Source organism: Lotus japonicus, chromosome 1 (genome assembly GCF_012489685.1).
Source record: "Lotus japonicus ecotype B-129 chromosome 1, LjGifu_v1.2".
In the NCBI taxonomy this organism is placed as follows: Eukaryota; Viridiplantae; Streptophyta; class Magnoliopsida; order Fabales; family Fabaceae; genus Lotus; species Lotus japonicus.
This window is the reverse complement of record NC_080041.1, coordinates 123,673,401-123,701,075: the sequence shown is the minus strand read 5'-3', so window position 1 is coordinate 123,701,075 and position 27,675 is coordinate 123,673,401. Positions and strand designations below refer to the sequence as shown.

Sequence of the window (27,675 nt, the reverse complement as noted above, 5' to 3'; positions counted from 1 at the left end):
CAACTCAAAGAACTTCCAAAAGTAAAATTATACTTTCAGAAATTTAAGATTAGAAAAGATAAACTTACACCGGCAATATTTCATCTTTCAAATTTTTTTTTACAAAGATAAAAAAAACATATTAACATAATAAAGAGGAAGAGAGAAGCACTCTCAAATCGTTATAAGCTAAAAAGTGACAGCATTTAAAAAAAAAGAAGCTAAAAAAAATGAAAGAAAAATCCTTTAGTTTGTATTATGATACATCAAGAAAAACTAAAAGAAAAACTAAAAGACACCCCGAAAAGTCACTATCACAAGAATACAACTATAATATTTTACATCAATTCAAAATCTTTTAGTTTGTATTATGATACATCAAGATTAAAGGAATATATACATTTTAATATACATAAAAATATAAATTATTTGATTACTAGACCAGAATGAGCGACTTATGTATAGAGTGCACAGTTTGGGACGGAAGGATTTGGATAAATTAGAAGATGTTTGACTTATTCTCCAAGAGCAATAGACGTACTTCATCACAAGCGATCCATTTCAACACCGACAATCTATTTTATCGTGGTTAGCCGAAGACCATTGTAGCTTAGTTATGTTGTATCTTTGAATAGGTCAAGACATGCTCCCCCTATCAAACTCTCATAGCCACCTGGTAGGAGACAGTTACGCAATAGGATAGAGTTACCAAAGTATACATTAAGTGAATTGCATTCTACTCATGTTTTGTTCCCTCGAATATCAGAAAATACTATGTTTTGAATTACTCTGGTTCTTATCTTGGTCTCCTAGGGTTCACTTCATGAACGAATATAAACTTATAGCTTTTAAAATTTTACAAGATTCGTCACAAATAATTAAGCCCAATGAAGCCCAACTATATAAAAAACCCAAGTTTTCATGCCAACAACAAAAAATATCGGGTAATGATATATACACACCTCTTTTTTAAAACACCTCATTTTCACCAATTTTTATTTCTATCTCTCTCCTCTTATCATCCATCACATCTTAGAGCATCTCCAATGGAGTCCTTATTTTGGGATCTTAAAATAAGATCTGGATCTTATTAGATCTCACTATTGGAGCTATCCTACGTGGCATGAGATCTTAGTTTTTGCTAAGATCCGTGTCTTAGCTCAGGTACTCTCAAATGTGAGATCTTAAATAAAATAATATTTTTTTTTCTCTCTCTCCTTCAATACAATAACCAAAGTGAAAAATAGGGAGAGAAATAAATAATATAAATATATTGAGTACTGTGGGTCCAGTCAAAAGTAAAATAAGATCTTAACCACTAGAGTGAAATGTGCATAGGGACCTTATGAGTGTCTTAAATCCTATGTGGCAATCTGGGCCCACAAAAAGTGAGTTAAGTCCCAAAATAAGATCTCACCATTGGAGATGCTCTTATATTTTCTCACTCTTATTTTTTCTTTTCTTTCTATCTCTCTCTTCCTCCACCTCATTCCACCTCATTTTGAGGTGTGAATAAATAATTATTGAAAAATATCTGTTATCAAAAGGCGCGATTATCCACAACCACTTTCCACACTCCATTTCCCTCTCCATGGCCACCACCGCGCCTCACTGTGTCCAACTCGCCGGCGCCACCGTGTCAACTCGTCCGCGAAGCGCCACCGCCATCTCCTGCAAGAAGAAGGCGAACGAGTTGGCATTCAAGGAGACCAAAGATGGCTTCGTGGACTACGACAGAGGCCAGCACGAGGTCTCTGCCAGAGTCACCGGCCTCCGCAAGGACGACATCCCCGCCCACTACCGCCTCCGTGTCGCCGGAAACCGCTTCCAGATGGACTGGACTGTGTCTGAGGTCGCCGAACAAGTCCTCTCCCTCACCCTCTATGATGACATCGACGGCCTTCTCAACCGCTGGGTTGGACGCTTCGCTCGCAAGAATTTCCCGTTCCTCATCAAGGTATCATCAAATTCTTAGGGTTTAACACTTCAAAATCAAATGTGAATATCAAATGTAGGGTTATGCATTGAACTGAATTGCATTTTTGGAACTTCCATAGGAATTGACACAGAGAGGGTCAATTGAACACTGTAACCTAGTGTTCCAGTGGATGAAGAACCAGAGGAATTACTGTGCCAGGAATGATATATACAACATGATGATTAGGTTGCATGCTAGGCACAATCGAATCGACCAGGCACGAGGGTTGTTTTTCGAGATGCAGGAATGGAGGTAGGTGTGTAGTTGTTGGCTTTAATCTTGTTTGAAATAGCATGTGGGTGTGTGTATGTTATTGTGTGGTATATTGTGGTTTGTAGGTGCAAACCTGATGTGGAGACTTACAATGCACTTATCAATGCGCATGGTAGAGCTGGACAATGGCGTTGGGCCATGAATATCATGGACGACATGCTGCGTGCCGCTGTGTGTACTTAGTATTTTTCTTCCCCTATAAATCTTTAGTGAGTCAAAGTTGTTGTGATACACCAATCTTTCTTTTTTTCCTTTTACATTTCCTTCCTCTAACATAATATGAGGTTGTGGTTGAGCAAGAATTTAAAATATCATGCTTGTGTTACCAACTTGATATATATTTTTTTTTCTTCTTTGCTTTGGCCTGATATACTTTTCCATAACATTGATACTTGAATTCTTTAGGCAGTTTACTAAGTGTAAAAAAGCATGTCTGGTGAAGGGAGAGAGAGCATGTGTAAGTGCTTTACTACTTCGCCATATTGTTTCACACTCACTTATAAGGCACGAACAGGTCCTGTTTTTGCAGGATCCAGTTTATGATGATGCAGGCCTCTTGCAATCCGTATTCTTGATAATTTAATTAAGACTCATTTAGATTCTCCATTACATTGTGTACTTCAGGTTCCATCACTTAATACATACACATTACATTTGTTTACTTTGATGGTAGAAAACTTCTCTGACCCCCAATGCCGGCAAGTGTGAACCATATGGGTTTCGCTCTGGTCAGCATTGATTTGTTACATGCATAATATACTTATCTGCGCGCTGTACTAGTTGATTGTGAAGTTACTGTGCACATTAGAAATAAGTAGTTAGTCCTAGTGATGAGACATTTGTGTTCAGTGTGATCTTGCTAGCATTTTATTCAATTTTCTTCAGATACAATGCTGGAAATGTAAAAATTAAATACTTCGATTGTTGCTATCTTGTCTATTAGTGCTGTTTGTGACACTACTAACATATCGTTGCAGATTCCACCAAGTCGGTCAACTTATAACAACTTGATAAATGCCTGTGGATCTAGTGGAAATTGGAAAGAAGCACTTAATGTTTGCAAGAAAATGACTGACAATGGAGTCGGGCCCGATCTCGTCACTCACAATATTCTGTTATCTGCATTTAAAAGTGGTTCTCAGTATTCAAAAGCTTTGTCATATTTTGAACTAATGAAGGGAACTCACATTCGTCCTGACACAACAACACTTAATATTGTAATCCACTGTCTAGTGAAGCTTCGACAATATGACAAAGCCATAGACATTTTTAATTCTATGAGGGAAAAGAAGTCAGAATGCCACCCTGATGTTGTATCATACACTAGTATCATTCACTTATATTCTGTGAGCGGTCAGATTGAAAATTGTGAGGCTGCATTCAATATGATGCTTGCCGAAGGGATCAAACCAAGTATAGTTTCATATAATGCACTAGTGGGTGCATATGCTGCACATGGGATGGGAAAGGAAGCACTTCTAGTTTTTAATGAGATAAAACAAAATGGTTTCCGCCCTGATATTGTATCTTATACATCTCTGCTGAATGCTTATGGAAGATCACAAAAGCCACAAAAAGCAAGGGGAGTATTTGAAATGATAAAGAGAAACAAGTTGAAGCCCAACCTTGTCAGTTACAATGCACTGATTGATGCCTATGGATCTAATGGTTTGCTGGATGATGCAATTAAAATCTTGCGAGAAATGGAACAAGATGGTATTCAGCCAAATGTTGTCTCAATATGCACACTCTTGGCTGCCTGTGGACGATGCAGTCAGAAGGTGAAGATTGAAACTGTGCTATCAGCAGCTCAGATGCGAGGCATTAAACTTAACACAGTTGCATATAATTCAGCTATAGGAAGCTATCTTAATGTGGGGGAGTATGACAAAGCTTTAGGCTTGTATAAATCAATGAGAAAGAAAAAAATTAAAGCTGATTCTGTTACATACACTATCTTGATAAGTGGTTCCTGTAAGATGTCAAAATATGGTGAAGCTCTGTCTTTTATGGAAGAAATGATGCATCTAAAACTTCCTGTGTCCAAAGAGGTCTACTCATCTATCTTATGTGCCTATAGCAAACAGGTATGTGCTTTGGTTAGAATGTGTCTAATTGATATTGTTAGAAATTTTATTTAAAACCATTCATGTGTTTTCACCGTATAGCGTAATCTTTTGGGTTAGGTAATTCTTAATATGGTACCAGAGCCTCTATGACCAAGTGTCTAGGGTTTGATCCTTGCTTTGCCCCATCCTTTGAATAAAAAAAATGTATTTCAGCACAAGATTATTGGACTTGTGCAGTGTCCACACTAGTCTAAAGGGCTCTCGAGAGATGGGTGTGTTAGACATAAAATCTAAATCATTCATGTGCTTTCATGCAATAGTTTAAACTTTTGGGGTAGTTGATTTACGATAGATGCATTCATAAAATTTGAGGCTTCTGTTTGTTTTCTTCATTTCTTTTTTCTGTGATAATGTTTTAGGGCCAAATTGTAGAAGCAGAATCTACATTCAACTTGATGAAATCATCTGGTTGTAGTCCAGATGTGGTTACATATACTTCCATGCTTGACGCCTACACTGCAGCTGGTAAAATGAATTTTGAACCTCTAAAATATGAAGATGGATTTTGGAAATGTATGCTTGAATAACAATATTTTATGATCAGAGAATTGGGAGAAAGCGTATGCACTCTTTAATGAAATGGAGGCAAATGACATCAAGCTAGATACTGTTGCATGTGCAGCTCTAATGAGAGCTTTCAATAGAGGAGGCCAGCCAGGGAGGGTCCTTAATCTGGCAGAAAGTATGAGAGAAAAAGATATTCCTTTAAGTGATACTATATTTTTTGAAATGGTATCTGCCTGTAGCTTGTAAGTTCTGATTTGTTCTCATGTCTCCAGATAAAGCAGTTTATCTACGTGTTAAACTTGTCTTTCCATGTTTTTTTTTTTCTTGATAAGCTTTACTGAAACTTCACAAAATGCACCTTTACTGTAGTGCCTCTTCTGTTAGTCTAAGTTAAGCTAATTGATGCTGATATTTGCTTAGTATATTCCTGATGAAGAAATACTGGCACATTTTCCACCTGATCCAAAATTCTTGTGGCTATTAGTCTAATACTTATTATCATAATTTGAAGTTTATTACTTCCCGCTTTGATTAGTATTTTTGCTACTTTCGTCTTTATTCTTCAAACCAAGTTTAATAGAATTTCATATTATGCATATTTGAATATGTTGTTATCATTATTTAGAAGAAAAAGTTTTTTTTTTTCACAAATCACAAAAATATTAGGATTTTGTTAATTAAATCATTGGTGGAACTTGAAGTAGAATAGCAGGGTCTTATAATGAAACCCTAAGTTTCTAGACTATGCTATGACCTGTGGTGCTTTTGATATATTGTTCCTCACCAAAGCTCAGAAGATCTAATGAGAACAGTGGGAAAGAAACTATAGGATAGATGCCTATTACTCAAACTTTGGTTTGATATCCATAATTTACAGCATGATATTTTTTCTACAGTTACTGTATTTTGTTGTTATATTCCTGTCTATTGAATTTGTCTTTTGCTGCAAGATTACAAGATTGGAAGACAGCTTTTGATATGATCAAGTACATAGAGCCCTCGCTTCCGGTAATTTCATCTGGATGTTTGAATCTGCTCCTGCATTCTTTAGGAAAGAGCGGAAGGATTGAAACTATGTTGAAGGTACCCTAATTATTGTCTCTGATATTTATGAAAAGTTAATGTTACCTAACTCATTAAACATGATTCTCCACTATCATGATATCTCTCTTGCATTACCCTGCTTTCTTATTATCTTAATTTTTATGTGTGCACTGTGCAGTTATTCTTGAAAATGTTGGCATCGGGGGCTGATGTTAACTTCAATACTTATTCTATTTTACTGAAGAATGTTTTGTCCTCTGGAAATTGGAGGAAATATTTAGAGGTAAGATTCAGAAATATAACATAAACGCATCTAAGTATTGATTTAACAGCTTAAACTTTTGGAAGAGTTGATTCTTGACACGTTATCAAACCTCTTTGGCCAAGGGGTACCAAGTTCAAGCCTTTCTAGACCCCATTCTTCTAATACAAAAGTTGAATTTTAGCGCTAGATTGTTCTGTACGTTGTTCTGCTTAAATCCCAAAAGGCTCTTGTGAGGGTATGTGCTAGAAAGAGAAAAACAGTTTGTGTTTTTACTTAACAATTTAAGCATTTGGAAGAATTGGTTCTGAAGAGTATCGGGTCGTTCTCTCTCACTCTCACTCACCGGCTTAAAGATTAATGCTTACAGATTCTATGCTCAGGACTTTGGTGAGGTGCATTTTATGTATGATGCCAACTCGGTAACAATAGATTTTTAGGTTTATAAAGAGAGGTTCATAACTAAGTAACTGGAACAAATATTAGAGTTTTAACTCATCAAGTATTTGTTGAAATTATAAGGAATTTATGGGAAAGTCGGAACAGAGAAAGAAGTGTATGTTTCATTGATAATGAGATGTTTATATAATAGGGCTAAGATTCCTAGTTATTGTCATTATCTAGGTGAAAAAACTATTGTAGGACAACTAGTATAAGCCCAGCCAATTAACACTAATAACATAATAAGGCTCCTAAATATGTAAGAATTCTTCTATTAGAGGGTTTAGGGTTTAGGGTTTAGGGTTTATCTCTTGAGCTGATGTGTCACCATTGCCACTTTTACTAGTCCTATGGAAATTTGTGTTTTTCATGATCATATTAGATGAGTTTATTTTTCAAGTATTTCATATTGTAACAAACCATATCTGAAAAATCAAGAAAATTGAGGCAGGTACTGCAGTGGATGGAAGATGCAGGAATTCATCCATCAAATGAAATGTACCATGATATATCCTCCTTTTCGCAAAAATGCTGTGGGGCTGAAAATGCTGCCGTCATAAAAGAAAGACTTGGTATGGATATTCATGTTGTATTGAGAATTGTCTTCTCTCTTGTTCAATTGCATGTGCTTTCATTCTTTTAATGCACTTTGCTCGTTTAAATTGGTCAATATTATTCAACCAACCTCTGATGGCACATACCTGGATTTTATTTTTGGGGGGTGGGGATGCGAGCTTGTGTGCAGCCGCCTACTTGTTAGAGACTCTGCAGAAATATGGAAATAATAAGTATGTTATTCAATGCACACAGTCCTTGCAGCATGCTGGCCTAGAGCCTTAGCTCTTCTGGAATACCATCTCAGAATCATAGGCCCATGAGCAACTATTCAACTTTTTTCCCTTCCCTCCACAGATTCAGGTCTACAACTAACATTAGCCAAGATTTCTAGTTCAGATATACCAATGCCACTAGAATGCTAATAAGTTCTCTAAAATCTTCAATTGCAACAGAGATTGGAAACTCTACACATTTTAGTTATTGTAGAACCAATCCTTTGGGAGCCAAATGAATATTTTTGGGTTGATCATTGATATTGGCTAGATTTTAAGATCACATCAAAACCAGACCTTAATTTCTCCCTTATCGTTTTTTATGAAAGCCCTGTTGTTTTTAAGATCACATCAAAACCAGACCTTAATTTCTCCCTTATCGTTTTTTATGAAAGCCCTGTTGTTATCTGTCGTATTGGCAACTAATAGCATACTTTGTGGACATTGTCGTGGTATTTAGAATTAGACATTTATCCTGGTCATGAACTTGTGCAGAATCCTTGAAAAGAAAATCCAAGGATCAAGTTTCTGCTAGCCAACCATGTGAATCTCCTGTTCTTAGCTGACCATCGTCATGGAATAGCATTTCTGCTTAGTTTGAACATGGTGTTCCAAGCTGCTGTGGGAGTTATGCGTCTGAGATTTCGTGCCTGTATAAGATTATTTTTCATGTTAGACCTGCAATTATGTAAGTAATCTTCCTTCATGTGTAGATATTAGCTCAATAAAGATTCGTGTACCACTTTTTTTGTTGCTGTAGAAACTTAAAGATAGAAAGAAAAAAATGAAAAATAATAAATGTGATATATCATGTAACGAGAAAAAAGACAAAAAAATGGTGTATAGGGTTGTTGTTAGTTGTTACTGTTATACTATACACGAATAGAGAGGCTGATATTAGTTTGTATTGTAAAATGTGACCCGGATTGTGGATTGTGGTGTGCAGTAAAGAATGTGATAAAACTAACCAGGTCATGCCATCATTGTTGTTACTGTTGTGTTGATATGATGTGGATGAGGAATAACGACACTTTTAGGCACTCTTTTTAATATTTTTTTATCATTGGATGAAATTGATTTCACGTATATATCTCAAGATATTAATAGAGAAATTAAAATTTACCCCATTGAATTTAACATGAATCGAATAAGCTTTACTTTGTCACATTAGTTTCAACGTAAATTCACCTTGGGTTTAATTGAAATCATTGAAGACTTTTACTCCTTTTAGCCAAAAGGTCTATAAAACACTTGCTCATAAGTTGGAACATAGCACATGCAAAAAATAAAGTTACCTCGACAGTTCTGGAATTTTTTAACAAATGACCGTTACCATCAAACCTTTAACCAAAGCTTCGCATGCAATAATCATATGGCATCTTCAAGATTTAGGATTCCTCAACTGGTTCCCCTAAAGTGATCAAAATTATTCCCCAACACAATAATAATAAAACTGAATCAATCCCTGAAATTTCTGATCAACCAGTTCTTGGTGTCACGCAAGTTTGGTTTTTTCAATAACTCCAAAAGTTTACAAATACAACAATTTGGCATGGTTTACAATCTGAAACTTCAAGTATTGCAACCTGCCAAAACAAGGGCTAGGCATTTTGTAAGGTATTTTCATAAATAATTTTCTCAATAATGTAATCCAAACTTAAATAAAAAATTATTCAATACACCCCCCGGTCACATATATAAGCAAAAAAAGGCATTTTTGGTTCATTCATTTAATGAATGTATCTAGATATTATTAATGATTAGATACATTCATTAAATGAATGAACATAAAATGTTTTTTTGCTTATATATGTGATCGGAGGGTGTACATTGAGAACATAAAAAGTATTGCAAATTTTCTTCATTTAATAGTTAAGATAAATTACAGCTATCATATTACTCCCTCCGTCTCCTATTATAAGTCACTCTTTGTGAATTTTTTTTTGTCCCGAAATATAAGTCACTTTACAATATCTATGCAACATTAATATTTTTTCTCCATGTTTACCCTTATAGCATTTAAAGAACTTTCATACTTTCCAATATTTTTCTTTAGTTTCAAGACCACTTTCATTTATATCTACTCCAAAAAACTTTCAAACTATATTTTTTATTGGTAGAAGGAGGTTTTTAAGATAGTGGAACATTAATATGGAGAGAGAAGTATATGAAATTAATTGAATTAATATACTTTTAAATGAGGGTAATTTAGGAAAAAGATATAAATTTATTGTTACTAACTAATTCTAACCACTTTTCTTAATCCTAGAGAATTAGGTAAAAGTGACTTATAATAGGGGACAGAGGGAGTAGTGTTTAGGTCTTAAAGAATAATATTTTTTTCTCTACATGTTTTATGATCATTAAATTTTTTTTGTTAAGTTTGCATGTTATTTTTTAATTACTTTGGGGGAAGGTCTTGAAAGGGGGAGAGGGAGAAAATCTTCTTCATGGAATTGTGCTTGAGATTACCACTGTCCAAAAAGAACAGAAAGCTTGTTAAGCCTTTGCTCTCCAAGTTTTATATGATCCACTTTACTTTTCTTAATTTCAATTGGTTGATACCAGACTTATTTTAGGAAACAACTCACTTTTAGTCCCCGTCGGAGCTTGAGCTCCAGCCACATTGTCATGTGTGATCGCATATCCTAGGTGGTAATTATAATTTTTTATTAATATTTAAGGATACTTCTTTGGTACCATCTCTAAGACACTAAGAGACAAAAATTTATGACCGGCGACTTAAAGTATATGTAGAGTAAAAGAAACAATAAATAAGTAACATTTGAATAACAAAACTTAAATTGACTAACAATTTGCAAACCAGATAACGATAACACCAATGTCATCGAGTTAATCATAAATCAATTTTTTCTCTTCTTCATTTTCTTCATCTTTACGTCATCTTCTTCATCCCAATCATAAACAACATTAAAATCCATAATTGTATCAATTCTTACTTTTTCACTAAACAAAATGAAAAATCAATGTAGACTTCAAAGAAAACCCATCAAATAACATATTTACTTAAACGACAAGTCAATGTACAACTTAACAAAACCAACTCTTTCTTTTTTCAAAATTTGAAAAAACCCCATTATGACATTCATGTAAACTCAAAAGAACAAAACTTGTCATCAATCTCAAATATTTACTCCAATTCAATATACTCTAAGCTTTTTTTTTAACCAGCCGAAGCTTAAACCTAGAAGCTTAGATTTCAACCCAGATCACCCATAAACTTAGATTTCAAGGAAGAGACTTCCCCAAGGATCGTTCTTTTCTTACAACTTCTAATGTCACGACTTCCATACCAGTTTTTTCTTTCTTAATGAATTGATCAACTTTCAAAATAAAAAAAATTAATATACATAATTCGAATTCTCTCATAAACATTAAATAAGTTCTTTTTTCATTTATTAGTTAGGCTTTCGACATGTTATTCATAAGAGTGACTCGTTTGATGTAATCTGAATGTTGAATTCTACCATTTTGATGTTGCATTTAAGAGTTTTGCTGATGGTGATTGTTGGCTTTTTACCCGTATGTGACGTGTTAGCTTCCGTCATGTCCTGCGTGAAACTAATATGTATGCTAATAGACTTGCTTCCTTGGGTTTATGCTCTCAAACTGGTCTCCAAAATTGGTTATTGTCCTAGCTCAGTTGAATCCGTTTTTTGCATCGGACCGACATTATTGTGTTGTTCGTGTTTAATTTGTTAATTTCTTGTTTTTAGTTTCATTTACTAAAAAAAAATTCATTTTCATTTATGTTAGCAAAATTTTGTAATTTTTTGCCCAAATTTAAAATAATTCTCAGAGGTGGTGGGCAGGTTTTAGCCGGTTGTGTTGTGTAGCACCGTGGAAACAACAATAGACAACAAGTGGCACCGAACATGCACGATTGTATTCCTACTAATAAAAATGACACTGTTACCCCTCACATGGTCCTAGCCGTTGAGGACCCCATAAGACCAATTCACCCACCCGTCATTTCAAACCAATCCAAGGACATTTCCGTAACTCCACCTCACAACCTCTCCTTCATCCTCTTCACTCTCCCACTCCACTGTGATCAAAACACACACACACACACACACACACACACACTGTGAGTGAAATCAATCACGAAACTCATCACTCTCTCTCTCTCTCTCTCCTAGGGTTTAGGGTTTCATTCCACCATGGCTTCATCTTCTTCCGATCCAGGCAAGTCGGCGGAGACTTCAGAAGCCGTCGCGGCGGCGAACGACCAGTTATTACTCTACAGAGGATTGAAGAAAGCGAAGAAGGAAAGAGGTTGCACCGCCAAAGAGAGAATCAGTAAAATGCCTCCTTGTGCCGCCGGTAAACGCAGCTCCATCTACCGCGGTGTCACCAGGTAGCTACAAAACTCAATTCAGCTTTGATTTTTATTTTTATTTTTGGCAATTGCAGCTGAATTTCGTGAATTGTGTATTAGGCATAGATGGACTGGTCGCTATGAAGCGCATCTTTGGGATAAAAGTACATGGAACCAGAATCAGAATAAGAAAGGAAAGCAAGGTTCGGTTTCTCAAGTTGTACTATTGAAAATGAACACTTCAATATTTTTTGGGTTAATGATCAAATTAGTCCTGATTTTGTTAGCGAGTTTAATTTTAGTTGCTCGGCGGAAAAATGACGTTTAGTCATTTTTATAAGTACCGGCTGTTTTTGACCGTTGCTAAACATTGTTTTTTCGTCGAAGGACTAAAGTCAAAATTGCTTACAATGACTAATTTGACTATTCACGTTTTTTTGTGTGATCCTGAAATTACTTACATGTTTCGTTTTTGTGCTGTGCTGTGCATGAATTGGTTGGGCGAAAATCCGTTTGTGGTGGTGGCAGTTTACTTGGGTGAGTTAGCAATATGTTTTGGTTGTTTTTTTTTTGGCCTTTTGCTTTTTGTTATTGATGTGATGATTCTTGATGCTGATGGATTTTTGGATAGGGGCGTATGATGATGAGGAAGCGGCGGCTAGAGCGTATGATCTTGCTGCTCTGAAATATTGGGGTCCTGGGACTCTCATTAACTTCCCAGTAAGATAGATTGTTTGCTTGGTCGCATTGATTTTTGAAGGTTGCGTTAGTTGAGAAAGGCTGTTTAGTTTTCTGTTTTCTATTGGTAGATGAAAATGGTGTCTACTCTTTTCCTGCTTTACAGTTTTCATCTAAGATGGTGTGGAAATGGATCGAATTTGACGATTACCCAGCTACTTATTAGTATCTATGATATGTTTGCCTAAGATATCAGTTGCTTAAGGTTGAATTGTTTTGTTTGTAACTAGTTTTGACACTTGACGTTATAAATCCAGTGCCACCTTTGATAGAAAAAAGGTGTTAGCTATTTTCTTCTGGTAAACATAGTAATTGTTGTAGTAAGTTTGGTCTATGATCTATGTCTGGCAGGTGACTGATTATACAAGAGATCTTGAAGAAATGCAGAATGTTTCCAGAGAAGAATACCTTGCGTCTTTACGGCGGTATGTAAGACTAAAAAATAATTTTTTAACTGGGAACCATACTGCTGCTTACAAGTGATGCATTCTGCAGGAAGAGCAGTGGTTTTTCGAGAGGGCTATCAAAATATCGAGGACTCTCCAGGTGTGAATCTAGGAAATTGTTGTCTGCTGAATAACTTTTCCTTTAATCTATATTCACAGCTCTGAGCCTGTGTGTGTGTGTGTGTGAGGAGCTAGTTCCTAATTGACCGGCTGACTTTGTCTTTCTCTGCTTTGCTACCGTTCTTTATGATCTGCTGTATAGCTGTCATCCTATATGTAGATTTTGACATGGATTTGATTGCTAACTTAAACTATGCATTTCATTTTGCATGTCATGGTACCAAATATTAGTCGATGGGAGACATCATATGGCCGTCTGGCGGGGTCAGATTACTTCAGTAGTATACATTATGGTACGTTCTAATCAAATTTTCAGTTCAAGAGCAGAGTAGTGCAATTCACATTCACTTGTATGTATACCTTTGGCTATTGAAACAATAAAAAAAGTAATATTATTCAATTAGTTCCATCTGTTTTATTTGAAAGTCACCACCTTCTCACTGTTATACAATATCAAAGGTCCAGGGGATGATTCAGCAGCAGAAAGTAAATATGTAAGTGGTTTCTGCCTAGAAAGAAAGATTGATTTAACCAGTTACCTCAAATGGTGGGGATCTAACAAGAGTCGACAAGCTGACGCTGGGTCAAGACTATCAGAAGACAAGAAACATGGTTTTGCTGGAGATGTTTGCAGCGAACTTAAAACACTGGAACAGAAAGTCCAACCCACAGAACCATACCAGATGCCAGAGCTAGGAATGTCCCACAATGACAAAAAGCATAAAAGTTCTTCAGTCTCGGCCTTAAGTATATTGTCCCGATCTGCTGCTTACAAGAGCTTGCAAGAGAAAGCGTCAAAGAGACAGGAAAATAGTGCTGATAATGATGAGAACGAAAACAAAAATATAGTCAATGAGTTGGATCATGGAAAGGCAATTGTGAAACCATCAAATCATGATGGCGGCAATGATCAACTTGACATTGCAATGGGAATAAGTGGGGCATTGTCTCTTCAAAGAACTGTTTATCCATTGGGACCATTCTTGTCTGCGCCGCTTTTGACAGCATACAATATTGTTGATCCATTGGTAGATCCTGTTCTCTGGACATCTCTTGTTCCTGTACTTCCTGCTGGACTTTCTCGCACAGCTGAGGTTGGTATATTTTGACTAAACTATTTTACTTTCTTTAAGAGGATTGAGATTACATGAAAATTTTAATTAACAGTAATGATATATTCAGTGATTATAGCAGATTAGCAGTAATGATCCATATTATCAATTATTCTTACTAATATTCGTTTGAAAATTTCCTTCAATTAGAATGGAAGCTTGGTATAAATAAAGTAAGGTGAAACTTGTCAAGATTAAAGAATGGGAAGTTTTAATGATAAGTAAAGCTTCTGAGTTTTCAATGAAAATAAAGTACTTTTCATTGAATACTTTATTTCATTGAATACTTTATATTTCTGAATTCCTGAACACTTTTCAGCTAGGCTATCGATGTAAAATAATCATTTATGGTGAATGCAATTTCGAGAGAAACATTGCTTGCTTATGAACTTATATCACATTTTTCTGAACTTCAATCACAGATTAAAGTTATCACATGGTTTCTGAAAGTATGGATGAAGTTTAGAAGCACAGCCCGATAGTTGCTATCTTAGATACATCACAACTATTTTAAGATTTTTATAACTTGTTGGAGATTAGTTCTCAATATTTTTCTAATTATCATAAGGATTTATGGAGGAAAGACTGCCCTCTGGCAGTGTAATACTGGCAGGGACAAGACAATAATTTATAATTGTTCAATTCAAAATCCTTAGTTACACATAACAATTGATATAAGAATTGCTTATCACACAGTTGTAAATCCTTAGTTACACTTGGATTGTTCAATTCAAAATCCTTAGTTACACTTGGATTGATGTGCAGGTTACCAAGACAGAGTCCAGTTCAGGTTATACTATGTTTCAACCAGAGGAGTGATTGGACATTTGGATTTCTAATTGAACAAAGGCAAGCACCTGAAAGCTGAGCTTGTATCAAACAAACAACAGTATAAATGTTTGAAGAGCTCAAGCAGGTTGAGAGAATGCCCATGGTTTTTTTTTTGGCAAAAAATTACAAGGGTTTCAGATGTTAGAGAGAAGAAAGTATCACTGGTTTTACATTGATGAGGGAGGTAGATCTAGGTATAGAACAAATTTCGAGTCCCAGATGTGTAGCTGTGGACGTCTCTATCATGTATATGCAGTCAGAGTTATAGACAAATTTTGAGTTTTATGCGGAATGTTCTGTACAGAATAAGAGGTGGACTTGTGCAAACATACATGGATGAGAAAAGAAATCACTTCTCCTCTAACATTGAAAAACTATCTGATTTCCAAATTCACAAACAAAGTGAGTGATTGAATTGCAGAATTTAATTCACATTTTTCTTTCTTTCTTTTAAACAACTGACACCGTATTTATTTATATGATTAAAACGTAAAGTTGTTCTCATTTACTTCTCATTTTATGTTTTTATGACCAAAATGCTTTTCTTGCAATGTGCCGTGTCTTGACAAACGCAACTCCCAAAATGAAAAGTACTCTAAATGCTTTTCATCTACTTCTCATGTTAGTATGATTTTAAGGCTAAAATGCTTTTCTTGCAATGTGCCGTGACAAATGTAACTCCCAGTTGCCAATTTTCTATTAAGAGAGAGAGCCAAATTTGACACGCCTCAAATTTTAGATGGTGGATGGCACGCCACAACCCTCCACTTGGACCTTGGAGAGTCACACCAAACTTCCTTCAAAATGGTATTTTTTTTAAGCAAAGAATTGTATTGAATAGGAAGTACAAGAGGTATACTTCAACCCAATACAAGAGGCAATGAACATAAAAATAGAAAATGAGGGTGATGAGAGTAACTGTGAAATGTTTTTTTTTTGAAACTGTGAAATGGTTTCTATAGGAGAAATTGTTTGAAGGTATGAAATCACATTTTTAGAAATGCTACATAGTATAATTTATTTGTTGAGTAAATTGTATAAATGTGTTTGGTAGGTTGTTTTTATTATCAAGTATTTCAAATTTTATTTAATTAAAAAATAGAAAAATCTGTAAAATTTAGGAAGTGGGTAGTATTTTCAAATCTAATGTAAGATTCCTATCTTTACATTGGAAACATGACAAAATAATGAAAATATGCATAACTCAATCTTCCAACATTTTTAAGATATATAAGTATCTAAACATATTAAAACCACCGAAACATCGGCGCGCCAAGTCCCAACTGAAACCTCAATGACGACAAACCCGACCCCACCCAACATATTAAACGTCGCATTTATTATTTTCCTCAGATGTTCCGAATGAAAGAAAATAGAACTAAAATATTTCTCAGACTTATCCATTCGTTTGTCCTCTCTCTTGCAAGTATTAACACTGACAAGTAGTAACAACCTCTCACTCCCAAAAAAAAAACCACTCACACCATCTCATTTTGTCGCTAAGGATGTGTCATGAGATGCTCATTTTTAACTTTTTATTAAAGTTATTGCTTAATTTCCTATAATATCTAATCTTTTAAAATACTTCAAATGATTTTCTCTCATTTATACTTCTTTCTCCATAATAAAAATTCATTTGTTCTCTCCTAGCAAGAAAGAAAAATGCAATATTATAAAATGACGCACTAAAAAGTTGATTTTTTTAATTAAAAAAATAAATTTCATCATTTTCATTTAAGAAAATGAAGATTACAACACTTATTTTTTATGGAAAAAATGAGAGATTAAGTTCGAAAATAAAAGCTTTTAATACCATTTTTCTAACTCTCTAGTTAAAATTCATGTAGTATTCACTAAGTTATATAGCGCTCTCTCAACTTAGTAAGAATTACTCGGTCATCGAGCAGTCAAATGACTCTGCAATAAGCCAGATGAATGTTAACTAATTAATGAAAAAATGCTAGAAAAAAAGTGTTAGTACACTTGTTAATGAGATGTAAATACACCACATTATTCTTGTTCTTTCTTAAATTAAGAAACACTTAAACTACTCCTAATAAATAAGTTAAAGCAAGATAAGATTCTTACAATAAAATAAAGGAATCAAAGAATCGTCCATAGGAAGGTGCGTTTGGCTTTTGAGACTTTGGCTTTTTTCAGTTAGTTTTACACCGCCACCATCTTCCACCCACTCACACCAAGACAAATCGTGAGTTGAACTTGCAGAAGACTACAATTTCCTCCTCCTCTGTTCCCCTTCTTCGCATTCTCCCTAAGAACCCTATCCTCCACAGGTTAGGGTTTCGCAGCCATGGGAGAAGGAACTGCGTGGAGGCAGTTGAAGATCATGCTCAGGAAGAACTGGCTCCTCAAGATTCGTCACCCTTTCGCCACTGCAGCTGAGGTAATTACTCTCATCTCTTCACTTCATTCATTTCGGTTTTCTGAGGAGTTTCCATTTTAACTGTTGCCTTTTTTAGCTTTGATTTCGTTATTTTTTGCTTTTTATGACGGTTTTAACTGTTATAAAATGCTTCATTAATGTAATTTGTAGATTCTTAGGGTTTTGGTTGTTTCCTTCCAATTGCATTTCAACTTGGTCAATAAGGATTGGAATTCTGATGTATATCACTCAATTTTCTATGGCAGATTTTGCTTCCTACGGTTGTGTTGTTGCTATTAGTAGCTGTCAGGACACGAGTCGACACCCAAATTCATCCAGTTCAATCGTAAGTCTTTCTATCCATAGCTTGCTATCAGGTGACCCTTACCCAAACAAACAACTTAAGCTTTTGGGCTAGTTGGTTGTTTGATATGATATCAGAGCCTCTATGATCGAGCGGTCTAGTGTTCGATCCTTGACGACTCTAGTTTTTCTAATAAAAAGTTGAATTTCAGCACATGGTAGGTGAGTTTGTGCATGAATAATTATATCTTCACACCTCATTTTTGACGTGTGGAGAGGTGGAAGAAGAGAGAGATAGGAAGGAAGGAGAGAGAAAATAAAGATGTGATAGGTGATTTGATTGATAAAGAAGGTGGAAAATAGGTGGAGGTGTGTATGAATCATAACTCGTCTGTGCATTGTCCACGCTTCAAGCCGAAACGAGCTTTTAAGGGACGGGCGTGTTAGAAATAGTAATATAAAACCATTCATGTTGCCCTTATCCAATTGCTTAAGCTTTTGGGATAATTGGTTCCTATAAGAGAATATACTATGAAAATAGTTAATTGTAATTAGTCAGTAGTTAGTTAAGATTTACAGATAGCTTCTCCTAGAAGCTACTGAATCTGAGCCTATATAAAGTCATGATGTACACAGAGTTAGTTGGGTTGAATAATAACAATCTCATTTTCAGTTACATTTTCTGTTAGGATTCAGTTTCTCTATTAGTTCCTGACAATCAGTTTGATGTGTGCGCGTGCATATTTTTTTTCTTTAGTTTTTGTTTTCTCGTGTTTTATGCAGTGTGAAATGCAGTGTTTTATTTTATTCTTAGTTCAAAATTTGAATTTCCTTTTTGAATACTCTTGTATTGAGAAAGTGAAAGTAAATTGAATTGGATTTTGATAACTAATCTACATGGAGGGAAATGGAAGTGAATGCTGTTTCTTTCTGAACTTCTTTTACGTTTGATATTCTATGAGGAGTTACTTGCATTTTGAAATGGAGCAGGCACATTCAAAAAGACATGTTTGTTGAAGTGGGAAAAGGTATATCCCCTAACTTCCAACAAGTTTTGGAATCCTTGCTCGATAAGGGAGAGTATTTAGCTTTTGCACCGGATACCGATGAGACAAAGCTGATGATAGATGTAGTGTCGATAAAATTTCCTCTCTTGAAGGTACTGATTCATTGTCATTTAGTATGTGGTTTCTGGACTTATTTTATTCCGGATATGTTGGTGTAATACTAGTTTTCTTTGCTTGCTTCAAATTTCTGAACTGAATCCCCTCCGAAGTGTGAAACTTACTGTTGTTTAGTGCTTCAATTCAATTTTTGTGTGTGTGTTATGCATACTTAAAACCCTTCTTTCACAGCTTTTGTGGTTCTTCTTCGTCTTGTCTATCTGTGTCTGTTGTTCTGATTTTCCCTTTATTTTTTTCATTTGCAAGAGCGTTAGACTTCTTAGTTGCCATTCACTGTTTATTCTGGAATACAAATTTCAATTCCAAGGTATTTTTCTACATGGATATTCAAGTGCATTTTGATCCAAGCTAATCATTGCTATGAAAAATCATTGAAGATTTTTAGATTGTGACTATTTGGAAAGTCTATCACAAAGCTCACTTTACTTTTTGTTAAAGCAAAATCTTGGTATTGAAACAAGTTAACTAATAATTATTATTTTCTTTGAACAGCTAGGTTCCTCAAAAACGTCAACTTGATTGTTAATTTCTTCTGAAAAAGTTGTTGTGACTCAGCTGTCAAACTAACTATAATTTGCTTCTTATATGCAGCTTGTTAGTAGAGTATACCAAGATGAGGTAGATTTGGAGACCTACATCCGTTCAGATGCTTATGGCACCTGCAATCAAGTAAGGTAAAATTCTTTTTTGATATTTAAAGCTTTATACTGCATTTGAAGGTCTATCAGCTATTGGAATATGTCAAGCAACCACTTAACCCAAAAGCTTAAGCTGTTGGGTAAGGGCCATATGAATGGTTTTATATTATATTCTAACACGCCCCCTCACGCAAGAGCCCTTTGGGCTTGAAGCGTGGATAAATGCACAGTTTGCCTGGATCGGAACCAGGCTCTGATACCATGTCAAGCAACCACTTAACCCAAAAGCTTAAGCTGTTGGGTAAGGGCCATATGAATGGTTTTATATTATATTCTAACAGAATAGTATGTTAGTGGCATGGTCCACTGGCATTAATAAAAAAAATTAATTGTGTAGTTTAAAATACTGCGTTAGTCCAACAGTTTTCAGGATTTCTCCAAAATTCACGTGTTCAGGTTTAAGTTGCTTTGCAGGTTATTTATTTCTTTATTATTATCATGGGTTACCTTCAATATAGATTCATGTGTTTTATTCTTGTGAACAACCCCTCTTCTATCAAATAAAGCTTCTGCTGTTACTTGGCATTTGGATATTTAGTTCTTGTAATGTACTAATTTGTCCATGCTTCATTTATTTTGTGTTTCTAATGAATAAATGGACATTTAAGTTGAGTGACCATTTTAGTCACTTTTTTCTCTTCTCCCCCCGTTGTAATTAATTACTTTCTTTTTCTGTAATAAAATTTTCTTTTCCATAAGAATGAGTCTATAATAGGGCATCATGATGCTGATCAAATAGCTGACTCCAGTTTGTAGGAGAAGACTTTGGTTGTTGTTGTAGAAAAATGGAATTGTTCATAAGACTAGCTCTATTAGTTGATGGCTTTAGCAACATTTTTACAGCAACTTTCGTTATCTAGTGTCTGCTTAAGATGAAAAATGAAAATGATGCTTTTTTTTGTCATTTGGAATTTTTGAGATGCTGAAATATGGACTGTTTTTCTGATTATTATTATATATTTTCTTATAACTTATGTAGGAATTGTTCAAATCCCAAAATTAAAGGAGCAGTTGTATTTTACGAACAAGGTCCTCAGTCCTTTGATTATAGTATACGCCTCAATCATACATGGGCTTTCTCTGGTTTTCCAGATGTTACAACAATAATGGACACAAATGGACCTTTTCTTAATGACTTGGAACTTGGTGTCAGTGCTGTACCAACGATGCAATACAGCTTCAGTGGATTTTTCACTGTATGATTGCTTTCTTCTCATGCTGATAATTTCTCATTTCACTCTTCTCTTCTTCTCCCTATTATATTACCTCTAGTGCGTCTATATTGAAAATATCTATTGCATGACTAGTATATTGCAGTGGTGGCTTGTGGCTGTGTATTTTACTGTCGAAACTCGAAATGTATGTCAAATTTTACTTTAGTAGACTTGAATTCATCAAGGGATTGGTATCTTGTGATGTTTCTCACTTTAACAAAATAGATAGAGCTATCAACTGCTTCATGCCTGCTTAATAAGAACCTACTGAGAAGATAGAGAGGATTTGATTTTGAACTGTGAAGTCTTATTCTGATTGTTAAAAAGAATTACAACTTCAGCTATTCTATTTGTTAAAGTATTAACGCATTGACATTTTCTGGTTCTGTAGCTCCAGCAGATGGTCGATTCATTCATAATATTAATGGCTCAGCAGTCTGACATAAATTCCAGTGCTAAAGATGTAAAGCTCCCTCTACCAGGCTTCTATAATGCTGATTTCTCTTCAAAAATTCCATGGACTCAATATAACCCTGCTCACATACGAATAGCTCCATTTCCCACTCGGGAATACACTGATGACCAGTTCCAGTCAATCATAAAGGAAGTCATGGGAATATTGTAAGCTTGTCTTGGAAACCTTATACTGGATTTAGGCATTTAGCTATTTACAGAGTATTATTAGGTTATTATATCTCCAATAAGCTTTGTTCTTTAACGAGGACTTATATGTGTAGGTACTTATTAGGGTTTCTCTATCCGATTTCCCGTCTGATAAGTTATTCTGTGTTTGAGAAGGTTTGGTTAACTTACATTTAGTATTAACTGCTTATTTACCTATGCCCTTCATTATTTCCCCCCTTTTAATTTGTTTAACCTTATTTATAAATATTTATGGGATGGAAAACCCATCTCTATTGTTAAGCTCATATCTCCTGATTTGTTGTGTAATATATCAGGAACAGAAAATTAAAGAAGGACTCTATATGATGGGCCTGAAAGATAGTGTATTTCATCTGTCTTGGTTTATTACATATGCTTTGCAGGTAAGTCTTTTGCTATTCGATCTGCTATAGTCTTTTTGTCTGTGTGGGTGTTTGTGTTTGCTTTTACTCTCTCTCTCTCTCTCTTTCATATATATATATCAGGATTAATAGGTAGGCAGCCCAACAGGCTATCCGAGAATTGAACTTGAGACCTCTACTACCCCGAATGAGAATATTTACCTGGACAGAGTTCAATATATCTTTTCTATATCTGTTGTTCTGTGACTTGGCAATTCATTCGAAATGCTTAGCATATTCTTTTAGCTTCTACGTTTTGGATGATATTATAATTTATATCCTGTTGTTTTAGTTCTCTTCTTTTCTTTTTGTGAGTAACTGACCCATGGTTTTCTATAAGGTAGTTTTTTGCAAAAGTATTGGGATTGTTCCATTTAAGTATCACAGTTCCTTATTCTATTGTGCTTTAGTCTCTCTATTTGTCCTCCCTCTGTTTGTACATTTGTCTAATGAAAATATGAGTACTTGAGGTTGTTGGCATGTTGCCATCATTGCTTGTGTGGTATAAAGTATTGGAAATTGCTTTGGTGCTTCATGAAATTGTGTTGGAATGAAATTATCTATGCCAAGTTGTTTTGCAAATTGAACATTATTATTATATAACATGCTATGGTATGTTAATAATTTCCTTTTTTAGATTAAGAAATTATTGTTCTAATTTTTCTGTAATTTGATCTTTACAGTTTGCTATTTCTTCTGGGGTCCTTACAGCTTGCACCATGGATAATTTATTCAAGTATAGTGATACGACACTGGTGTTTGTGTACTTTTTTGTTTTTGGGCTTAGTGCGATCATGCTGTCATTTTTTATATCAACATTTTTCAAACGGGCCAAAACAGCAGTAGCTGTTGGAACTCTGTCTTTTCTCGGTGCCTTTTTACCTTATTACAGTGTCAATGATGAGGGAGTTTCTATGTGAGTGTTTGTCCTTCCAATAACTAATATTTCTATCGTCCAATTTTTCATATATTTAAGAGTATGCTTTATTCATTTGAGGTTGCCTCAGGATCTTGAAGGTTGTTGCTTCTTTGCTTTCACCTACGGCCTTTGCTCTGGGTTCGGTCAACTTTGCTGATTATGAGCGTGCTCATGTTGGACTTCGTTGGAGCAACATATGGCGGGTGACTTTCTGCGATACAGCCCTTGCCTTTATTATTTTGACCTATTTTTCTTTCCCAATTATCTTAGACAATTATATTGCAGGAATCATCTGGAGTAAACTTCTCCGCATGTCTTCTGATGATGATACTTGATACGCTGCTATATTGTGTTATTGGACTGTATTTTGATAAGGTATGTCTTTTGTTATGTTAAAGTATTAATGTATTATACCATTATTTATATTAGACTATTAGTAATTCGGCTAGAATTGAAATTGTTGCTGTTAGGAGGTTAAGTGCTTAGCAGTTTGTTACTGAGCTGTAACTAAGTCAACTGAGTTAGTAACAGCAGCTTGGTATAAACATCAAATGTGAATGTCACAGCCAGTCAATGAATCCATCACAGAAATTATTGGAGTTCTCTCTAGCAGTCTCGGTTCTAAAACTCAATACACACGACATTTTGTATTTTTAGAGCAAGTTACAGATTAGTTAGATCTGTAACGGCAAGGTGGTTATAGGCTATAGCTATCAGAATCAAATGCTTAGTTGTTGCTATTTGCTAGTTTATCTATTTTTTCTTTTACTTTAAAGCATACTCGTTCTGTTTTGCCACTTGAATAATAATACCATTATTACTCTGCTTATGTTGAAGGTTCTTCCCAGGGAGTATGGACGGCGATATCCATGGAGTTTTATTTTCAAAAAGAACTTCTGGAGGAAGAAAGAAATTGTAAACCATTGTTCCTCCAGTTCCAAAGATAAAAATGTTGGTAACGATTCTGAGTCAGAAAGAGACCTTTTAGGGGATGATGCTTACAAACCTGCTATAGAAGCAATAAGCTTAGACATGAAACAACAGGAGCTTGATGGCAGGTATATGATATAATTTTTTTTTATTAATATATATTATAACGATACATTGTCTCTTTCTCATTTTTTGTTTTCTTTTAGGTGCATTCAAATCAGGAATTTGCATAAAATGTATGATACTAGAAAAGGAGATTGCTGTGCTGTTAACTCATTGCAGTTAACGTTGTATGAAAATCAGATTCTTGCTCTTTTAGGTTAGTACAGTTATTCTTCTTTCTAGTTTTTAGCATTATATATAATGTTGTTAGAATATGAAAAAGATTATAATATGTTCATCATAACTAAATTATATCTTTAGAGTAACTAAGGTAATTTAGACTATTGTTTCCAATTGGTTTCTTTACTTTCATATTCATATTGATTTGTTTTCTTATCTACAACCATACATGTATAGTTAATATTTAATTAAATCTATTCTTTACCATGCGTTCCAATTTTATGTCAAGATTAACTCCTCTCACGTGAGCAAGCTCTAATGCTGTACATATGTAGGTATGTATATACAAGATCACTTGCCCGCATATAAGGCTTGAGTTGTAAATTTACCTTTGTATCATTCTGGGAACTCAAAGGACAGTCATAAGTTTATTTTATAACCAATGAAGTGTACATCAAATTGAGATTCGAATTGGGAACTACTAGTTGAAGTAGTTCTTATAATTCGGTTAGACCTAACTCTACCTCGAAAACCAACTATCTCAAAAGCTCTGAAATTCAACTTTTTTATTAGAATAATGCGGGCAACAAGGATTGAACTCTAGACCACTTAGTCATAGAGACCCCACCATGTCATGAACCAACTATCCCAAAAGCTTAAGTTGTTGGGTGAAGACACAAATGGTTTTCTATTATATTTCTAACAGTAGCAAACAAACCTTGGTTATTGCTCATGAGAATCTAGTGAGAGCTAGATTGGGCAGAACTATGAAGCAAATTTTTAGGATCAGCTTGTTAATTTGAGAGATAATAAAAATGCTAATTCTCATTGATTGATCTGTAGAGTATGATACAAGGTAAAGGTACATATATTTAATTTGAGACCAACTCTAACTTCCTCTAACAGCTTGGATAACTAACTGTAACTTGACTAAAAACAGTCTTACAAGCTGCAATCTAGTGTGGCCAACTAGATTCTGAAATAATACGTTCTAAAATATTTGATTCTGCTATCTTTTAATTTGCACTAATCAGCTTTATCTATAGACTTTATCTATTTGGGAGAAAATGTTGTTGCTCAATTATTTTGTTTTCGTTGTGAAGGTCATAATGGAGCTGGGAAAAGCACAACAATCTCAATGCTTGTTGGTCTTGTTCCTCCTACTTCAGGGGATGCTTTGGTTTTTGGGAAGAACATCATATCAGATATAGTAAGTTTAAGTTTTCAACCGACGCTTATGTGCTCATAGGCCCAAATAGTTTTTGCTTAGGAATGTAGGAGAATGTTAAGTCTTGTGTGATTAAGACATTAGTATTTGAATTAATTAAGTATATACACACACACACACACACACACACACACACACACACATATATATGTGGTTATGCAGTAATAAGCTTTAGTACAATGGAAGTTCAGGGATGAGAAAAGTTTACATAATGTCATTATCAGAACTTGAGGAGTGATGGTACATGCGGGAATGACAAGGATTTCTAGTAACCATAAAAAAAGAGTAGACAATAGTGAGAAAAAGTTTACAATAGTGAACCAAAGTTAAGAAATCATTGTTGCATGACTTACATCTACAAAGGGGTTAGGAAGTTTTACTTCACTGATGTTTACTTGAAATAGACAATTTAATTGAGTAATAGTTCTGTTTTGGACAGAGGTATTTAAATAAAATATGTAGACTAATCCTTATCGCTAACCTTTCCTATAATAGTTATATTATTGGCAAGTAACCTGTCCTGGTAAAGGAAATCTAAAATAACTGTACAAATAATAATACAAAACAATAATAATAGAAACTCTCAACACTCCTTTTCAATTTTGTTAGAGGTCCTACATTGACTAGAGATATGACCAAAGTTGTCCTTAGAAAGGGTGGAACAACCCTTACTCTTGAGCTAGCTTTTGGAGTAGAGTTAGCACTAAACCAAATTTAAGAGGGGTGTGTTAAGATTCCACATTGACTAGAGATATGGCCAAACTAGTCCTTTTAATGGGTAGAGCAACCCTCACCCTGAGCTAGCTTTTCAAGTAGAGCTAGGCCTAACCAAATTTTAAGATGGTCTTAGAGCATATCCTAAATCCTTTTATTGGGCCACAAATATCCAATCCTACAAACTCCGCGCTCTAGAATCCAGATGTATCCCTGGGCGTAAGCAGGTGTGTTAGAGGTCTCATATTGACTAGAGAAACTCTCACCACTGAGCTAGTTTTTGCGATAGAGTTAGGTCTAACCCAAATTTTAAAAAGTTGGTTAATCGATGGGTGCCTTTCATTCCTAACCCTTGTGCAGTTTGAATCATTTGGAATAATAATATTCAGTCTCTTCTCCTTTCAAATCAATCTGTGCAGAAAGTTGGGAAAATAAACACTAGTAAATAGTTCTTATTGCAAGGTGAAGGTTTTAATCTGTCTTTACTACTAAGTTTTTTATGTTGCTACAAACTGGTAGACTAGCAAACAGTTTCCAGGGGGTTAAAGTCTGAATATAATGTGTATGTTGGTAAAGGTGAAATATATCTCATTTTGGATTTGGTAACTTATTTTTGTCCGACGAATATATCCTCCATAGTTTGCTGTTTCTTTCCCCTTTGTTGTTGAATATTTGCTTGCTCTTGTGTTCATTCAGAATGCTGTTGTCTTGTTTTGCAGGATGAGATACGGAAGGTTTTGGGTGTCTGCCCACAACATGATATACTCTTTCCTGAATTGACTGTAAGTAGCAGCATGCTTTTAGTACATTTTTTTTTGTGAATTAATGGTACCTGATCATAGAGGCGCTGATACCATATCTTGAACCAAATATTTAAAAAGCTTAAACTATAGGGTGAAGACATATGAGTGGTTTTTATATCACATTTCTGACAACTACATATGTTTCCCTTGTTCTTGCCTCTACCACCCAAAATCTCTTTGTCCAACAATGTTTGCGTTACAGGTTGTTGAAAAGATTGTCATTACTGATGTTAAGAAGTTCCACATTGCTAGCTTATATAGGGTAGAACAACCCCCACGCCTTGCTAGCTTTTGGGTAAAGTTAGGCCTAACCTGAATTTTGATATGGTATCAGAGCCTATCCTAGATTTGTCTATTGGAGACCACCCACATATGGCCCCCCACAGATGTTCGTTCATGCAAATTCTATGTTTCATATGTCCAGACCTGAATGTGATGGGTGTGTTGAGAAGTCCCATATTGACTAGAGATATGGCTAATTAAGTCCTTAAATAGCAAGGTTATTAAAACCGGACCAGTGATCAAACCGGTAAAGGTACTGGTTCAAGGTTCACTGGTTTAACCGTAGTTGAACCGTGGTCCAACCGGTTTTACCGCTATAATTTAAATATGATTATTTTAAAATATATATATGATATAGAAGGTAAATGTATAAAAAAAAAATCAAATCCATCACTATTTTAGCCTAATACGTAAGTGATATTTAAATGTTCTAATATAATTTGAGAAATTCCTTTCAAAAAAGTATATATATATAATTTGAGAAATTTTCTTTAGTAAGTTTGTTCCAAAAATAAAACTGACGTAAGTTTCAAAAAAAAAAAACTTACGTAAGTGACAATTTGTGAATTTAAAAAAAAAAAGACAATTTGTCTTTTGGGCAATTTTTTTTCTCATCGGAAGACTAGGGGCATTGTTTTT

At 34.9% G+C, this 27,675-nt stretch overlaps 3 protein-coding genes across 7 annotated transcripts in view; all 3 read left to right on the top strand.

Moving 5' to 3' along the window:
• Positions 1-1,531: 1,531 nt before the first annotated feature.
• On the top strand, positions 1,532-8,424 carry LOC130730162 (pentatricopeptide repeat-containing protein At2g41720). The gene is made up of 10 exons (XM_057582094.1): positions 1,532-1,936; positions 2,037-2,209; positions 2,296-2,401; positions 3,208-4,317; positions 4,719-4,824; positions 4,904-5,108; positions 5,817-5,949; positions 6,089-6,193; positions 7,065-7,185; positions 7,939-8,424. Exons 1-10 carry the CDS (start codon positions 1,571-1,573, stop codon positions 8,007-8,009), a joined length of 2,496 nt encoding a protein of 831 aa, XP_057438077.1. The 5' UTR covers positions 1,532-1,570; the 3' UTR covers positions 8,010-8,424.
• Positions 8,425-11,465: 3,041 nt separating this feature from the next.
• Positions 11,466-15,460, top strand: LOC130730161 (AP2-like ethylene-responsive transcription factor At2g41710). Of its 2 annotated transcripts, none has more exons than XM_057582093.1 (9): positions 11,466-11,824; positions 11,906-11,988; positions 12,314-12,322; positions 12,417-12,505; positions 12,875-12,948; positions 13,019-13,069; positions 13,321-13,382; positions 13,555-14,183; positions 14,967-15,460. In XM_057582093.1, the coding sequence occupies exons 1-9, from the start codon at positions 11,628-11,630 to the stop codon at positions 15,018-15,020; spliced, it is 1,248 nt and encodes a 415-aa protein (XP_057438076.1). In that variant the 5' UTR covers positions 11,466-11,627; the 3' UTR covers positions 15,021-15,460. The 2 variants fall into 2 exon arrangements, with proteins under 2 accessions (XP_057438076.1, XP_057438075.1); XM_057582092.1 differs by having other exon boundaries at positions 11,469-11,824; positions 13,549-14,183.
• A 1,728-nt stretch (positions 15,461-17,188) lies between these two features.
• LOC130730160 (ABC transporter A family member 1) overlaps positions 17,189-27,675 on the top strand; it is a 38,323-nt gene continuing 27,836 nt past the window's right edge. The window contains exons 1-15 of one of the 4 annotated variants that reach the window (XM_057582088.1): positions 17,189-17,436; positions 17,682-17,761; positions 18,709-18,877; positions 19,494-19,576; positions 20,580-20,796; positions 21,206-21,435; positions 21,552-21,612; positions 21,774-21,860; positions 22,562-22,794; positions 22,886-23,000; positions 23,083-23,172; positions 23,635-23,855; positions 23,934-24,046; positions 25,113-25,219; positions 26,671-26,733. In XM_057582088.1, the coding sequence (XP_057438071.1) occupies positions 17,344-17,436; positions 17,682-17,761; positions 18,709-18,877; positions 19,494-19,576; positions 20,580-20,796; positions 21,206-21,435; positions 21,552-21,612; positions 21,774-21,860; positions 22,562-22,794; positions 22,886-23,000; positions 23,083-23,172; positions 23,635-23,855; positions 23,934-24,046; positions 25,113-25,219; positions 26,671-26,733 (1,962 nt within the window). In that variant the 5' untranslated portion in view covers positions 17,189-17,343. Of the gene's footprint in view, positions 17,437-17,681; positions 17,762-18,708; positions 18,878-19,148; positions 19,210-19,493; positions 19,577-20,579; positions 20,797-21,205; positions 21,436-21,551; positions 21,613-21,773; positions 21,861-22,561; positions 22,795-22,885; positions 23,001-23,082; positions 23,173-23,634; positions 23,856-23,933; positions 24,047-25,112; positions 25,220-26,670; positions 26,734-27,675 lie in introns of those variants that run through there. The other 3 variants (XM_057582090.1, XM_057582089.1, XM_057582091.1) reach the window with 3 other exon arrangements.